This window comes from Nicotiana attenuata, unplaced genomic scaffold (assembly GCF_001879085.1).
Source record: "Nicotiana attenuata strain UT unplaced genomic scaffold, NIATTr2, whole genome shotgun sequence".
NCBI lineage: Eukaryota > Viridiplantae > Streptophyta > Magnoliopsida > Solanales > Solanaceae > Nicotiana > Nicotiana attenuata.
Genome location: NW_017670317.1, coordinates 996,047 through 1,014,367, shown reverse-complemented (window position 1 = coordinate 1,014,367; position 18,321 = coordinate 996,047). Strand labels below are relative to the sequence as shown.

Sequence of the window (18,321 nt, the reverse complement as noted above, 5' to 3'; positions counted from 1 at the left end):
CTCAAACCCGGCCCCCTAACCCAATTCACACGACCCAACCCGGATCCCCACCTAACCCCTTTAATCCCAACCGTTGATCATTTAGATCAACGGCCACCGGCTGCCCTTTCCTTTTTAATTACAAATGACCCCTAAACCTACTTCATTATTCACCTACTGGCGCCTTTGAACCCCTCTTCTCTCTCAACTCTCTCTGAAACTCCTACAAACCCTAGCTGCCGCCATCAAACTACACCCTAATACCTACCTAATCCATGGCCTTCCGTGGTCATTTGAGACCAGTACCAGCCTTCCATGGCTTCTATGTGTTTTGTTCTATGATTTCTTGACCAGACTTCGAAGGAGTTTGGTCCAGTCCTTGCTCGACTGGTGTTCATGGCCTTTATCCGACCATCCACGACCTTTCCCGGCCATTCATGGCCTTTCAAGGCGGGTCCTTGACCTTTTCTGGTTAGATCGTTAACTTTCGAGATCTTTCTCGTTTCTTTTGGGTTTTCTAAAACCCTAATCTCTAAGATCTTTTGATTTCTTTCAGATATACCTTAGATCTATGCTTACCATGAACTTTTAAGCATTTTCTCGAAGGATCTTCAACGTTTCTTTCAAAACGTCTCTTTGTTTTCCAATGATTAGGGTTTTTCCTTTAAGTATTCTTCTCTGATCTTAACATTGTTTGATGATTTTGCTATTTTTGCCCATGATGTTCCTTTATCTATTTCAACATGACAAAACCCTAGTTTTTTAGTCTTATCCGAGTTTTGGAAATTATCTGTTTAAATGTGTAGTGGCTTCGTTTTTGTTTGACTTTGAGTTTTACCATCTTTTAAGCTCGATTATTGTGGAAAACCCTATGTTTTGGTCTGAGGCTGTTTGTTCGAAAGTGTGCTGGACTTGACTAAGGGTTCCTTGTTTCAGACTCTCTTTTCTTTATGTGCCTCATCTGATTCTGAGTTTTACTATCTTTCTAACTCAACTTTTGTCGAAAACCCTAACCTCTCAAAGGGTTTCCTCACCTGCTACTGTGAGACCTTGGCTTGTTTCTGATACTCTATTTTTTGCACTGTTGATTCAATGTGACTTGACCTACTTGATTACTATGCTTCGAATGTTTGCTTTAATACTGAACCCTACCTTATTTCTGCCACTACTGCATGTTTGTGATTATCCCTTTTGTCAATGTGTTTGGCCTCGCATGTCTGATGACCCTGTTCACTTTATTTATATACTGAAGTGCAGAAGCATGTTTCTTCCTTGATTGATCTTCATTTTGTGACTGATTGAAAAAGCTTTTCTTGTATGAACTCTAATTTCACTCACCTGTTTAACGTTAATTGATTCCTTTCCTTTACTATGATATTTTGCCTTACTGAATCCTTCTCCAAAATAAGCATATTTTTGTACTTAGACTTGATTACTTACTTAATGCTTTTACTACTCCTTTTCTGGCAATAATCAGTCTGTCTCTAAACTGATTTCTTTCCTTATTTGAATATGTTACTACCCATTAAACAATGATTCCTTAATTAAAGGGAATCACTTGTGTAATTGATTCTGACTGGTGATTGTTCTATATTTGTGTTAAGACTTTACTTATTACCTTACTTCACACCTGTTTTCAAAACTATAAATACCCACCTTCGTTTCTTTCAAAGACACGAACCATTTGAGTTCAGAACACACACTTCACTCAAAACTCACTCTTTTCTCTGTTACTACTTGTGTTACTGCGTTGTCTAGCCGGCTGAAAGCCAAGGATAAGCTGTGGAAATTTGCTTACTTTTCCTTTTCTGCATTTGCTTCTTACTGGTATGTCCTAGTTAATTTTCCAGCATCAACAACAACATGTTTTTTTACTATTTCCTTCACTCTTGCCTGTTTCCTGTTTGTGTTTAATCAAGTTTCATTCTTAGGCATGATGTAAATCAATGTGTTTCCTTATGTATGAACTCTGTCAGTCACGTATTATGACTTATGAATCCCAAACCCCCATATCCTCTATGTTTTTGTATTCTCTGGTTGGTTTGAGGGCATGTCAGCATTAGACATTGCTGTGCATGACCCAAACCTGACCCTCCCTGGGGTCATATGCTTCATATCCCCTCTATGTGTTGTGTTCTATGGCTGGTTTGAGGGTATTTCAGCATTAGGTATTGCTGTGCATGACCCAAATCTAACCCCTCCTAGGGTCACATGTTTCATACAATGTATTCCCAAACCCCTGACCCCTTCGTGTAAAAATGCTGATTACGTGTAGTGTTAACTTCACTACTGCTGCTTTCAAATTCCCTTACCCCTTACTATTCTCAACCTAGTTTTAAACAAATCTCTATTTCTGCACTTCCTCCTCTTGTGTGAGCCTTGCCTTGGGACCCATGAGCTCCCTCTGAACTTGGACACATAAGGGTTGGCCCTTCCACACCGCACTCATCTCTATCTGGTTATGTAAACTTGGGTGTAAGCACTGCTCGGGGCCCCTTGAGACCCTTAGGGAACTTTGACACACTCAAGTCTGAGAAAGGCTTTGAAACAAATGGCATTTGAGGTGGTTTATTCCATAACACAGAGAAGAAGTCAAGAATCAGGCTACCTCTGGTTGTAACTTCTTCTTTTACACCTTTTTGATGTAATTCATATTTTGGTCTGTAATAAGTTGTAATAAGCATTGGGGCTGGTTAGTGAAAAGGGATGGGTAATTGTGCATGTTTAACTATTAAAAGGGTAGAGAATATGCCTATAGGACCTATTTTTTGCATGTTTAACTCTGCATTTGGAGAACCTGTCTATAGGACTTGTTTAAATTCTGCATGTCTAACTCAGCTTTTAGATAATATGCCTACAGAATTTGTCTTAAATTCTGCATGTTTATTACCACACTTAGACACCATGCTCATAGGATCTAAATGGTTATAATCCGGCATCATGTCCAATAGGTTAAAATCAGTACATTTTCGTAGAAATCATGCCTATAGGAATCTCAAGTAAATCCTGCCTGCTTCATTTCATGTTCAACTAGATATCATGTCTATAGGAATTAAAATTAGAAATAATAGATATCCATGTCTATAGAATCTGAAACCAGTCTAGTCAAAAATCAGTTCAACTCATACTGTTCTGAACTAGTTTTTAAAGCAACTCTCTCTCTCTCTTCTTATTAATACGGTTTAGAAAGCATGTCTATAGGATCTCAAATCATTTGTTTTAGAGTTGTTACTGATTTGCCACATTCTGAATCGGTAATAGATATCATGTTTATAGGATCTCACCCAAACACTTAGGCAAGCCTTACGTGATAACGACAATAAAAACTGAACCCGCCTTTGTTAATTAGTAATTGCTACAACCAGCATGCAGGCCTGATTCGGACTTCTTATCTGAGTAATGTAATAAACTGGTCTGCCTCAAGAATTAAAACTCCCCTTGCCTTAGTACTTTAAACTCAGACCTTGCCTGTGTTTATGTCTTGCTATTTATGTGCTTTGCTTGAGGAGGTATACATGAGCCTTTTAGTTGTTTACATGTTTCCCCCTAATGTGCAGTCCTATGTGTTTTTGTATGTCGCCTTAGCTTTTTCACCTTTTGAAACCTAAAAGTCAGCCTAATATCCTTCCCCTTTAGGAATAGTAGTCCTAAGTTCCTCCGGGACTGATAGGAATGGGACGGGTAATAGCATGCAATAGTGGTCGTGACCAATTCGCGCTTTAATACCTCGACGGGGTGGGAAGGTTAGATATGGATATGATGACCGGTGCGCTAATACCACGTGTATCCCCTCTTTTGAGGAGTGTCATACCGGGTATCGCATTGATGTGATCCATATTATAAATAAACCTAGGACCCCTTTTTTTTTCATTTGCAACTTCTTTTCAAAATCCGCCTTTTAATAATTGCTCTTTCAAACTCTTATGTGTTTAAACTTAAATCCCCTACTATTTGAGCATATACTTGTCTATTTGCTAAATTGCACAAATTCAGAAAAACTGTCTGGCTAGGAACCACACTAGTGGATCCTGAGGGGTGACTAACACCTTCCCCTTAGGATAATCTCAAGCCCTTACCCTATCTCTGGTTATCAAACAAACTTAGAAATGAACCCTATAGGTATCCTAATGCACCTTAAATCGTTAGGTGGCGACTCTTCAAATGCAAAACTCAATTCCCAAAAGGAATGAGTTGTCCGATACTCAAAATGTCATAAACCCAATTATCCGATGTAAAGAGGGAAAAAGGGGGCGCGACAACTGGTTGTTATAGAATCAATTATTTGACGGGTATAAATTGGACTGGGGCCTACATATTGGCTCAAGAAGTTTTGAGGTGAGAGGATACAACCCTTTACTAAAGTGGTTCTACACACAAAAATATGCCCATAAAGTGTTTGATAAAATGCTTTAAAGAGCCAACATATGCTTAATTGGAACGAGTGAGTATATGTTGACTAAGTATATTCTAGCTAAAGCTTATGTATTTTATTCGAGAAGTATAAGCGTCTATTTTTATATTTTATGCTTTATTACACGATCTTACATGTTAAAGTTTCAAGAGTTAGATAGAACTTTTAAAAAATATTTTGAGTAATTTTATTTCGTGCTTATGCTATGTATGCACTCAAGAATATTGACATGAATATTGATAGATCACTTTCCAAACAAGATTTATAAATGAAAAGTCACAAGAGAAGTTGTAAAAAGAAAAGATTTTTTGGGAGTATCCTCTATTCTGAGAAGGGGTCATCGTCCAGGCCGAGGGTCCTGACCAAGGCGTTGACTTCCTAAAACTACTTGTGCTAAAGTAGGGAGCACACGAGACGAGGGTCTGGTTGCTGAGAATTTACTTAGCCAGGCTAAAGTATGGTACATGAGCGCTGAGAACCATGAAGCGAATGGCACCTCGTGGATTGGGCCTATTCGATCAGGTTGGGATTGAACCCGTGCCGATCACACGGTGACTGAGACAGAATTAAGTTAGGATAATTGGAACTCCCGAAGCATAAATTGAAGTATTTTTTTATAAGAAAGAAAAAAAAGAATTTTTTTAAAAATATTCATAAACAGCTATTATGCAATTATTTTAGAATTGTTCTTATAAGCTTTATGTTTTACATGCATTTAGAATCTTTGCTCATAATACATATATATATTAAAGTTCGTCTCCTGTCGTTGAGACTCACTGAGTACAATGGATGGTACTGACGTTCTCTTTTGGGACCCTACATTGGTCTGCGGTACAATGTAGGAACCGGTTTTGCAGGCGAGCAGACTACGGGTTAGGACTTCCCTCACTTCCAGTGCTATTGGTGAGCTCCGCTTTTGTTCGTGAAGTATTCCTTCGAGTCATCTTTACTTAGCTATTTCTTTGTTTACTTAGAGAACTCGCTAAAAAATCTCATGTCTTGAGCAGTGCGTCAGTTTATCAGTAGAGGCTTCATAGACATAGTCGTTGGGTTAAGATTTAGACGTTTTTGATAATAACTTAGCAGTATTTCAGTGGTTACTACGAATAAAGTTTTGGAGTTGGTTTATTTTAGATATTTGAATTAATTAAAAGTATTTGGTTAAAGTATTGCCTTGTTGCATATAAAGTTTGAAGTTATAATAGATTTGATAAGCGCAGATGGTTCGCTCGGTCATGTTTAGTGATCGGGTATCGGTCCCGGCTTGTTTAGAAAAATAGGTCGTGACAATGGCACAGGCTCATGCACCGGCTACAAATTCAATATCCTCCTATAGACTCATGGGCAGCAAATCATCAATAGATAGTTATGACAACTAAGGGCAAATCTTAGATGGCAAGAGTACCTAAGCTAATCTATGCAGAGTATACTCATGTACTATGGATTGAGAGAAATTTACGGATCTTTGAGAAGCAAACTACTGCATGGGAGGTCCTAGCTAGGAGAGTGGCTTGCATGTGCAACTTTAGAGCTGAAGGCTATACGCGAGTGTTGCTCAGCAAGTGTAAATATTAGTCATTAACATGAAGAGACTAGAATGTGTATAGCGAGGCAAAGAATGTAGATTATTTTTTTGGATACTTTCTTTTATCTTGTAGAGCAGACTGAGATGGTCGACTCAGTTTTGTAAATGTTATATTGGTGGTTAATACAAAAAGTTAATTACCAAAAAAAAAGGGAGAGGTGAGGACTCTTTTTTTTTAGGGGGGGGGGGAGGGGGGGTTATTACACTGTAAGGTGGCGTGACCCTATCATTAAAACAGTCCAAATTACAAAGGTGAGGACTTAAATCTGAAAGCTGGGGTAACCTGGAGGACGGGCAATTGAACATACATGACCTTTTGGTTGTTTTTCCTTGTAATCACGTAGCTTTTCGGTGAGTGAGTTCCCAGTCTTAAATAGTTTGGTTATGTTGTTGCCACAGTTGTATTAAAAAAACACTGCAAGATTAAATGAATCCTGGATACAAGATAACCATATTGTGAGTATCTGTTTCTTCCAATCTGCCTTGTAGTGAGTTCCCAGTCTTAAATAGTATTCTTTAGAAGTTTGGATGATAATGATTTTTGCTTGTTTCATACCTAGAGTTTCATATATAGATGCACTGTCTAGTCTCAATGTCCTATTAATGCATTACTTGATATCAACTGATGCCTACATCAAATAAAGATAGCAAGAAATTTACTAGATGCATTGTCTAATCTCGTAAGAAATTTACTAGCTTTATGGTCTTGTTTATAACTGTGAAGATTACTTGATATCTAATTAATGTGCTAATTCCTCACCAAATGCATGCTGGAATATAATGGAGATTAGTTGCTTTATTGGAGTAATTCGTGGTTTGTAGTTAAATCTCAAGTTTGGATGGAGGAGACAGGACTAGGCCAAAACAGGTCAGGTGAGCTAGGACTAGACGAAAGATAATGGAAAATGACTTCCACCCAAATATTGTGCAAGTACTTTATTTCAAATACTATGTGCAGCAGATAATGATTTAGCCTTTCAATCTCTTGCCTAGAGTCTCCTCTGATAATTAAAGCTAGTAAATTTCTTGTAATTCTGGACCCATTTTGTGGGTGTTTTTATTAGGTAATTGTTGGTACATTGGGCGCTTGATTGAAATCTGTCAAAGCACATGGGTCTTCATTTCAGCACATTGTAGTAATAAATTGTAGTTGTATCATCATATACCGACGTGGATCCTACATAAGACAGAATCAGGAATTATTCTGTGTTTCTTTAATGCATGTACTGTGATATTGGTCTTATAAATTCTCATGCCCGCTAACCTCAATTATAATTGCACGTTTGAAGACAATATATATATATATATATGTTTCATTTGCAGGCAAAAATATAAGAAAATTCTATAGAAAAAAATGAAGAAAGTGTCCCCTCTGTTATTAGATGTAGTATTTATTACTGTAGTTGGTTTTTGATGATTGACTACTTGTTGCAAGAGGAGTCCCTTCAATCTTGTGATAAGCCACCACCTCTAATATATATACACATGTATATCTGGTGACCCTCCCACTTGCAGGAGCACTAAAATATAGCGAGAGTCCTTAGTGAAAGTCAATGGGGGTATCCTTTATTTCTTGATTATTAATGGTCGGCTGTTTTGACAAAAAGTAATGCTTCTCTTTCTTTTCATCTTTTTGATTGATTTATTCAACTAGTCATAGTGTCAAGTTCCTACCAATTCATTTGTAAATCGTGTTTTGGACCAAAATGAAAACCCCCCTGCAGCCTGCACTATATGGAAAGTGATTGACGTGTTTCCAAAGCTGTATTCATGTTTCATTTGCGGTGCCTTAATTTGTTCCTATGGCATACACCTTAAACTTCATACGGAGTCTCACATCGGCAAAACATAAAAGGAATATTGAGTATATAAGTTAACAAACCTTAAACTCTAATAATGCGTTTTAAATCCGTGAGGACCTAGGCACAGAGTTAACAATATTAATTACTAGCGGGCTGTGCTGTTACACTTAGATGGCCTTCACGGTTTTTCAAATAACACAATCTTGCTGCTTATTTGTACTAATAATAATTGCTTACTTGAGTACTACTTTTCCTATTGTGTGTGCCCCTTAACAATTGCAATATGTCTTGATAAAGACACCACATGTAACGCGTCAATTTAGAAAATGTGAAACATAGGAAGGTTTGTTACTCAGAAGAAAAAATGCCAATATTAATGGAGTGATGTGATAATTACTAGCCATCCTGGTTTTACTTGGTATTAGGCTGTAAAACTCAGTTTGGTCGTTTAGCAACAACTCCTCTGGACCTTGCCAGTATTTTTTTTGATTTCCCACCCGGTGTCTGATATCGATATTGGGGCCCGATTAAATGCATGGGGAAGTCCCACATTGGGGGGTAAGGCACTTCCTAACAAAGGCGACTCCATACCCAAGGCTCGAAGTCGAAACCTCTGATTAAGGACGAATGATTACTTACCACTCCATCACAACCCTTGTTGGTGCCATTTGCAGCGTTACCCATCATCTCCGCAACCCAATTGACTTTCTGAATAGGAAAGAGTGACATGAAGGGATATGAGTAATACCATAGGATTTTGCCCCTGTCCTTCTCGGCATCATGAGATAGCATATTAGTGACAAATATCAAAATTTATGGGTCCTGAATTCACTTAGCTAGGCTATAGTTAAATACTTAAGAAATTTACTAACCATCATATAGTTAAAATACATAAAAATTATTTGAAATTTCAAACTTGAAAAAAAGAGGCTTAACTATCCAACATTCTAACGGTATGGTGCCAGTGCATAAGAATATGGACTGATGGTTTGATCTAAAAATTGACCCTTGAAAAATTAACATCTTCCCTTCCGATTTCTTGTGTTTTTCAATGATCTCTAATCTATTTATTACTCTACTTGATATAGAGTGTTTCATCATTGTGTTCTAAAGAGCATGTAAATGCAATAGATTCACTCTTCTTGGACTAAGTGATGAAACATAGGTGAAGTTTGACAGAAAGAGGAAAAGTTTCTCTATTTTTAACGTTTGACTGATGTTGGTGACAAATGAAACTTACAATTCACACATAGGTAAGATTGATGAGTCTTTTCATCAGATTTTCATATGAATCACCAAAACACCAAAGTACAATGTACATACTACTGTTAAACAAAAAGAATTCTGCCATAGGATTAGCACCAAAATGTGAAAGAAAAAGCAGTTAAACTGTTAGTTGCCTTTCAAGAGATGGCAAAGAACATTTTCTAAATGACTAATGGGGCTGTGACAGACAGCCATCTTATCAAAAAGAAATCAAGTCCTCCAACCACTACCACTGGCAAAAAACCAATTTTCTTCATCTTCCTCCTATTATCCTTCATTTTTGGTCAAGTGTTATGATTATGATGAACCCTTGGAAAAATCTTCGGGTAGAATCACCACAGTACCAACCAAAAACACTAGAGGAAAAAAAAAAAAAAAGCAAAATAATATATGTAATTATATAGATTCTTGAAAGCGCAACCACCCATGTATTATTCTTCCATTTGGTTTTTTGCTGACGTCAGCTAGAATCTGGGGGCCCCACCTTCTCCCTACTCCAACACCCTGAAGTCTTTTTCAATATTTCATATGGTTCTTTCCATTACCCTTGGACTTGGAATAGGTGTTAAAAGTTTGATATACACTACCTTTTCTAGGGGGGAAGAAAGTTGCCAGAAAATCTGGGATTTTTTCCTTTTCTGAATTTTCTTTTCCTATTTTTTTTCAAGAACATTTTCCTATTTTTAAATAATTTTCCAAGTGCCCGTAATAGTCAATCCTGGATGTCAAATCCACAGATCTTATCCCTGGTGATATCTCATCTGGTTGACATCTCTTGAGAAATTCATATCCTGTTACAACCATACAGTATAATTATTAGCAATCCCACCATAGAGGTTTAATTTGAGCATACAAAAAGTAGAAATAAATAAAAAGAATGAAAATAATACTATATATAGTACTCTAATACATCTGAGCATCCCCACAGTGGACCATTTGGTTATTTGTTGGTGATAGAGATAGCTCAGTCATTAATACTTTTTTATTGTTTATCATCAATTTTTTTATACATTGCAAACTTTCATCATTTGAAGAATCAATAATAGGTACTTCAGTTTGTTTCATATTAAAAGGGTCGGAACCATCATTACTTGACTCTACTAAGCATCATTAAAAGAATACTACATAAATCAAGCTTTGCTGTCTTTATCAAATGCAAGACATGTGTTTCATATTGATCCTAAACAATAACTAATCTCTGGACCTCTAACCGAACCCCTATCTTCTCTCTTTATTCTAAATTAAATACATAAAATAAACCAAGTCTCTTATTTTGTAGTGAGAAAATTGACAAAAATGAGATGACTAATATTAGTAATACAAAAAAGAATTAATAACGAATTGTCACTTTCTAAACTTAAAAAAGATTGGAGATTATATTCAACTAGCCTAAGCATATCTTTGGGAACTTTTCAAGAATAATTCAATCAGATGAGGTTTGATATTTTGGTTTTTATTTTTGCCAAAACAGATATAATTTTGTGTTTAAACTCAATTTTGCTAGCTAGGTATGAAAGTTAGGGTCCCAAAGTTTTCAACCCTAGAAAGAGGGGTGGAAAAGGAATAGTGTTGAGATTCAATCAATCACATAAAAGTTGAGTGTATTGTCACTTTCCAAGCTAAAATGGTCCATAGCAAAGTAGCTTAAGTCTTTGATATGTTTGGTATTATTTCAAGATATTCTTGAGGGGCAAAGAGGTTGGTTTGGTTGTAAAGTAGTAGTAGATTCTGGTGGTGACTAGCAAAGTTGACTATATAACATGTTATGTTATTACTAAAGGTGGCTAGCCCAAAGGCTATTCATTTTGACCCTTTTTTCTATTAGAACTAAATAAATATCTTTAGGTTCATTGTAGTTTGCTAGCTTTCAAGTTTTTTAAATTGCAACTATAGGAGTCTGGACCACATACAAACCCATCCAAAATTAAAAAAGTAAAATAAAAAGGAAAACCAAGTAGGACACATGAAATGGTTGACATGATAACATACTATATTTATTGAAAGACATGCCACTCTTAGCCATCATTTTATAAAATGACTTCCCAGGTATTCTCCTTTCACACGACTCAACAGGTGTTAAAAGAAAAAGAAACACAACCTTTTGTTTGGAAACTAGGAAAGGAATGAAAAAGGTAAAGAAAGAAAACAAATATTTACCCCCAAAAACTTTTACTTTCAATTTTTCTTTTTAGATTTTCACCCTCCCTAAATCGCCAGAAAATATTGAATTCAACTTATTCTTTATTTAAGACGTAGTGATTCTTTTTATAAACTTTTGGCCCTAGCATCTTTTTCCCAGCATATATACTAGCCCATTGAGAGTACTCAGCCCATTGACACATAACTTTCCTTACTCATAATATTCTTTTTGAAAATGACACTGTTGAAGGTAGTTCACATTCATACGTGTTCTTTTAACCATTCGATACACTAAATTTCTAAGTATAGTTTTCATATATAAAAGAAATAACAGAGGATAAAATCTTTGTTATCCACCCAACAATTCAGTCTACATATGTCATTACTGATTTTTTTTGGGGTCTTCAGAGATAATTTAGTTGAGAAAGTGGTTAACTTGTTGAGCAAAACAAAGCAAACTAGGGTAGTTAACACAAGTTCCAAAAATGCTTACATGTTGTTTTCAACTATAGCAAATATGATTTTGCTTCCAGAAAAGAACATTACTTGTTCAACTAGACTACTTAATTACTAAAAGCATAAGATTTTGTTGTTTTCCTTGACCTTTACTATGACCTTTTCTGGCTTAACTAATCCACTTGTTAGGCAGATAGTAGTATTTTTTAGAATTAAATAGTATAAACTAGCTAGGGTAACTGTAGAGATTGTATCTATCTGTCTCAGTAAAGGAAACAGGGAAATCATAGTGGGAAATGGGGACTAGTCACATCTTTAACCATATTCTTAGTCTAAAAAGAAAAAGGAAAGTTAGGAAAAAAAAACCTTTCATTGATAAAATAAAGAGTGTACCATGTGATTGTGATGGATATTATTATAGGAAGAGGCAGCAACATGAGGCTTTGAGTGCTGAAATTGGTATTGGTAATAGTGTTGGCTGGCTTGACCCTGACCCTGACCCTGGTGGTGGTGGCTAGATGTGGAAGAGCCACCGCGATCTGGGGTTGATGGTGGCTCCGACCACGACGGCTCGTCGGCCTCGCATTCCAAGTTAACCCCAAACAACCTCACTTGTCTTCTTGTGTTGTTCACACTTGCTGTTGTTTGGTTCTGCAATACTCCTCTTCCTATATGTCACACACCAAATAAATAAACACTTTACGGAAAGCTCTTTATCAACTCTTTGTATCTTTTTAATGTGAATAACATGCCTGCAACCTACTAGCTACTTTATAAAATGCAAGGTTCGGGACCATTTGTATCTCTCTTTCTTCAATTCAATTTTCCAGGGCGTGAGAACATTAAAATTCAATATTGGACCCAATTGTTCATTACTTATACATATTTATCAAAAGGAAAAAATGTAGGCATTTTCAAGAATCTCTAAACACATAGTAAAAGACATAATAACAGTATTTGTTTATATATGCAGCTAGCTAGCTAGCTAGTAGCCAGTGCCACTTGTTATAATATACTACTAGTAATGTCATCATCTTTAATTTTGTTAGAAACCTACAAAACAAACTTTCTGCAATGTGACAAAATGTACAACTCTTTTGCAACATGGCCACCAGATTAAAAAATTAAGAGAGGGAGAGAGAGAAAGAGATTCTCTCTAACTTCACCGTTAAGTTGAATTTGTTACATTAAAAAAATATCAAAGTTGCTGCATTTTTCATTTTTGGCTACGGCACTCAATAATTTGAGCATGCCATTTATCACAAAAATGATAACATCAAATATAAAATTATCTCCCGTGTCTGTGGAAAATGTACTAGTTAATCTTCACACAAATCGACAGAGAGAGGGGAAATTAAAGATAGTTACTTATATATACAAACATAACATAAATATATACATATTAAATTAGTAATGAGAAAAAACAAAAAAAGAAGATAGGGTTTGTATATATGCAAAATATACTGTACTACATATATATAGCGTGTGAAGAAAATGATACCTGCATGAAGACAGTCAGGTTGGTATGGAAGAGCTGCCCCTGGATAAGGATGCCCACCTGACCCAGCATAGTACACCTGGGCCCACCCACCTCCTCCCACCATCCCTGGCGGAGCAACCACCGCACTGCTCTCTTGCACGGAGGCAGAGACGGCGGTATTCCTCCTCCTCCATCCAATAAATAAGCGGTCACCGTCAAATCGGTGGCGCTCAAACAAAACAATATCACCGGCGTCAAGTCTTTTTTCCTTCACGAAACGACTCCACCCTTTAGTCAAAACATAACTTTGGCTACTGTTCCAGTAAGAATATCGAAATCGCCATGATTTTCCTGACTCGTCCTCAAAACCCAGTAACAACCCCTTTTCGGTACTCGACTCATTATTATTATTATTGTTATTTCCGCTGAGGGGAAAATACTTCTCAGCGTGTTGTTTGGGGATGACAAGCCTGTTAAGCTTTCCGACATCACTTGGTGTTAGTGGTTTCTCGAACAAATGTTCTTTTGGGATTTCTTCTTCGCGTTGTTCAATGTTCTGGTCTTTATCTTCGGTGATTTGTTCCTCGAGTTCCTCGTCCTCTTCGTTATTGCTCATGTTGTTAAGGTTGAAGCCAAACATGGTTGTTGTTTGAGTTTCAGGTGGGGTGGGTGGGTGGTGGTGGTAGAATTGAGAAGGGGATGAGGTTTTCTTGGATGAGGAGTTGTCCATCATCATATATTGTTGTTGTTTAGTCCACCACACTGTTTCTGGAAGTTCTGAAGAAGAAATAGTATGGTTTATGGACATCTCGTTCTAGAGAGAGAGAGAGAGAGAGAAATGAGTAGTAGCTGGTTTTAAAGATTTTTGCAAGTGATGTAGAAACATAGTAGAAAAGGTGGGTATTTAAGGGAAGGGGTGGGGGTTAAGACTTAAGGGGCAGGTAGTAAGTATACCTATGGGAACTAGTTGAAGTGGCAAGAAATTTGAGAGAGAGAAGATAGAGATGTAAGTACGAGACGAGAGTACTTTACTTTAAGGTATTTGCGTGATGAGAAAAATCAATCATTATATTCAGTGCAATTTCCTATGTAGCTAGCAAGTACCGGGGAGGCATCGTTAGGTTGTCTCTTTATAAAAATCACCAGTAGTAGTTTTTTTCTCCTGTTTATAAAAATTAGTACTAATCTTTTTTATTGTAAAATTCATTGTGATTGCCGACCATCTTATAATAAGATATCCACGTAAATGATGGAAGTAATGTTTGTTTTAGAGTTTGTCAAACTACAGTTTTCGAGCTTTAAAAAATTACTACTTTCTTTGAACTAATTTTGCAAAATAAAAAAAAATACATTTACTCTCTTTATCTCATTTTATGTTATATTATTTTCTTTTTAGTTCATTAAAAGAAATAGATGCTCTCTAATTTTGAAAATAATTTTGTTTTAAACTTTATATTAGAGCCATATAAATATTTATGACTTATTTTAAATCATAAATTTCAAAATTCTTCCTTTCTTTTATAAATTTCGTGCAAATTCAAATTTTGCCACATAAAATGGAAGGATTGAGTAATTTTTAAGATTACTAAAATTAGTTTTGCAGATTTTCTAACAACTATACTCGATTTGAAGTGAGCCTGAAAATCTTCAAACAAACAAAAGCAGCTAAAGAAACAGTTAATCTTTAGAAAAAAGATTGAACTTAGTTCGTAAACTCAATTTTTCTTAAAACAAAAGCCACCTTGGTTTTGCAAGCTGCACTTGAACCGAATGAAACAGTTTGAGTAACTGATATCTGTAATTTCGAACTTCTTAAATTAACTAGAGGGCCTAAATTAAATTAATTGATCATATTTTTTCATGTGGATCCCACTGAAATGATTCAGATTTTTTTTTTTTTTGGTGGGGGGGAAAGTTGTGAGGGTGTAAGTAATAATGAGTGAAGGAAGCAAAAAATATAGATAAGTGGTGGCACTGAAATTGGCAGAACATGTAATCTTCATATGAATCTGGGAGAGTAAGAAAGAGATTCTTTTTCTTATTGGTAGCAGAAATATATTGCAGTAAAATAGACAGTGTAATTCTTGAGCATACGAAACACAGCCCATGTTACTATGTTTGTTCTTAAACCGAACAAACAGATCATGAAGTGGGTAGGGCCACCACACTGTACCACTTCCTACCCTAGAGATTAGAGAGTAGGGGTGGGTGGATAAATGTTTGAACTGCAAAGTTTTTTATTAAAATACTGCTCCTATTTATATTATCCGTCTGTTAAAATTCTTGTACATCCTTAAATCGTTAATTATAAGAATATTTTGTCAAATTATTTTTATTTATCTTAAATATCTCACTTAATTAATGTTTATTAATTGAAAGTGTAAGGAAAGACATGAAAAACAAAAATATATACTATAACTTATTTTTACTTTAAAATGTCAAATTTTTTGAAAGGAATTTCGTTTGTGAAAATGACTAATATGTGAAATTGAACTAAATGTGAAATAATTATCTAAATAACTAACTTTTTTAAGAAATACTTGTTCGTTCTTCAAATTACTAGCATACAATATTCAAGAATACATAACAAGACCGATCCCTGATGAATTGAAGAAGAAGAAATAAAACGAATGCAATTTTATTGCTAACTTATGTGCATTGACACAACAATAGTTAATTGTTTATAGTAATTCTCATTTGGTAATTTAAAACATGCAATGAATAACATGATTTAAAATGTTTAAAATATATTAATTAAATAAATAAAATTTTATAATGTCAGTATGTATAAATTAAATTCTTACTTATTATGCAAAAATAAAAGAAGAAGAAGAGTATTGCCGAGAAAAGTAGAGAGAATTCCTATTGATATAGGATAAATTACAATAAAATAGAACGCCTCTATTTATAGAGTAAAAGTAACTTAGCCACCAATTAACAAACTCTAAAATCTCTCCAGATTATATACATCATCTTAAATACAATTCTATTTATAATATTACTAAATTAGTTAGACTCCAAAATTTCATTTATTAAAAATATGACTCGTGAACCACCTCAGTTTGAACCTGATGCTCGTACGGTAAGCTTTTCCAGATTTTACACCTGATGTTGTAGAGAATTTTCGAAATAATAACCTAGGACCACCTATAAATATCGTCATACTAACAATTTGAAGCTTCATCAATGAAGTAGGGAATTTTTCTCTGTATTTTGTTGTATGTACAATAACATATACAATTCTGTATTTATAGACATAGCTAATTTCTACTTAATTAAGCTAAGACCACTAATTATTGGCAACTAACTCTAACAATATTAACTAGCTTCTGCTAGCACTAACTCTGCCAGCTGTCCTAACTAATTTGACAGCTGGCTCATTGCTCAGAACACAATTGACTCTTTCATTCTCACCCCCCCCCCCCTCAAGCTGGAGGGTGTAAGATATTGAGCACTCCTAGCTTGCTCAGTAGATATTCATGTTGTATTCTTCCCAGTCCTTTAGTTAATAGGTCTGCCTGCTGATCATTAGTTCCAATGTGGTGTGTCTTGATCCTCCCTTCTTTGATCTTATCCCTAACAAAATGACAATCTTTTTCAATATGCTTGGTCTTCTCATGGAATATGGGATTAGCTGCAATTTGTAAAGCAACTTTGCTATCACACATTATATCCACTGGTTGTTTGATAGGTACATTGAGCTCTGCAAACAATCCCAGTAACCATATTATTTCTGCAATAGCTGCTACTAAGCTTCTATATTCTGCTTCTACTGAGCTCCTAGAAATTGTTTGTTGCTTCTTTGACTTCCAAGACACCAATGAGTCTCCAAACTTTACCACAAACCCAGTCATTGATCTTCTAGTGTTAGGGCATGATGCTCAATCTGCATCACAGTAACAAACCAGATTGTCTGCATGCCTGCTACTCATCAGAATTCCCATTCCTGGATTATGTTTGATGTATTTCACTACCCTTACTGCTGCTTCCCAGTGGGACTGCTTAGGTGATTGCATGAATTGGCTTAATGTCTGCACAGCAAATATGATATCTGGCCTAGTGATTGTTAGGTATATCAATCTTCTAATCAACCTTAGGTAGGTTGAAATGTCTGCCAACATCTCATCTCCATCTACTACAACATATCTATCAAACTCAACTGAGGTAAACTTTTTATTCATGTCAAGTGGAGTAGTTGCTGGCTTTGTTGCTCCCAGACCTAGATCAGACACCAGTTGAAGTGTATATTTCCTCTGGTTCAACAAGATCCCTTGATTGGATCACATGACTTAATACCTCAGTTCTCCAAGATCTTTCACTTTGAACTTCCTGATTAAAACATTCTTTGTCTCCCAAATGAATTCCTCATTATTTCCTATGATGAGTAAGTCATCAACATATACCAATACAGCTACAAATTTTGTTCCCTTTCTCTTTGTGAATAATGAGTAATCATAGAGACTCTGACATAGCCTGCATCCAGAAGAGCTTGGTAGGTTTGATGTTCCACTATCTTGAGGCCTGCTTCAAGCCATACAAGGATTTCACTAATTTGCAAACTTTTGTCTCCCCCTGTCTCCTGAAGCCCTGAGGCAGCTCCATATACACCTCTTCATACAGATCTCCTTGAAGAAATGCATTATGAACATCTATTTGGTACATGTTCCACCCCTTTGAAGCTGCCACTGCAATGACTGCTCTCACGGTTACCATTTTGGCAACTGGTGAGAAGATCTCATGATAATCCAGACTTTCCTTTTGACTGTACCCCTTGGCCACTAATCTAGCTTTGAATCTTTCAACTTCTCTATTTGCTTTGAATTTTATCTTGTACACCCATTTTGAGCCAATGGGTTCTTTCCTTTGGGAAAATCTACTATCTTCCAAGTCTTGTTGTCTTTTAAGGCTTTAATCTCCAACTGTGTGGCTTCCACCCATCTTTGGTTTTTGTATGCTTCTGCAAAACTCTGAGGTTCTGTTAGTGAAGAGATCTTTGCTACAAATCTTTGGCAAGATGTTGATAGCCTATTATATGTTAAATAGTCTGATAAAGGATAAAGTGTTGTTCCATTTGCCTGTTTTTGTGTCATATAGTCCTTCAACCACAAGGGCTCTTTGACACTTCTGCTAGACCTTCTTAGTTCTTCACTTGTAAGAGCATGTTCTATCTCTGGTAATGTGTCTACATCTTGTGGCAGATACA

General features: G+C 35.9%; 1 protein-coding gene across 1 annotated transcript; it reads right to left on the bottom strand.

The window, feature by feature from the left end:
• Positions 1-8,962: 8,962 nt before the first annotated feature.
• LOC109237760 (B3 domain-containing protein At2g36080-like) lies at positions 8,963-14,206 on the bottom strand. The gene is made up of 3 exons (XM_019404126.1): positions 13,140-14,206; positions 12,032-12,306; positions 8,963-9,834 (listed from the first exon to the last, which is right to left on the bottom strand). Exons 1-3 carry the CDS (start codon positions 13,924-13,926, stop codon positions 9,784-9,786), a joined length of 1,113 nt encoding a protein of 370 aa, XP_019259671.1. The 5' UTR covers positions 13,927-14,206; the 3' UTR covers positions 8,963-9,783.
• Between the last annotated feature and the right edge of the window lie 4,115 nt (positions 14,207-18,321).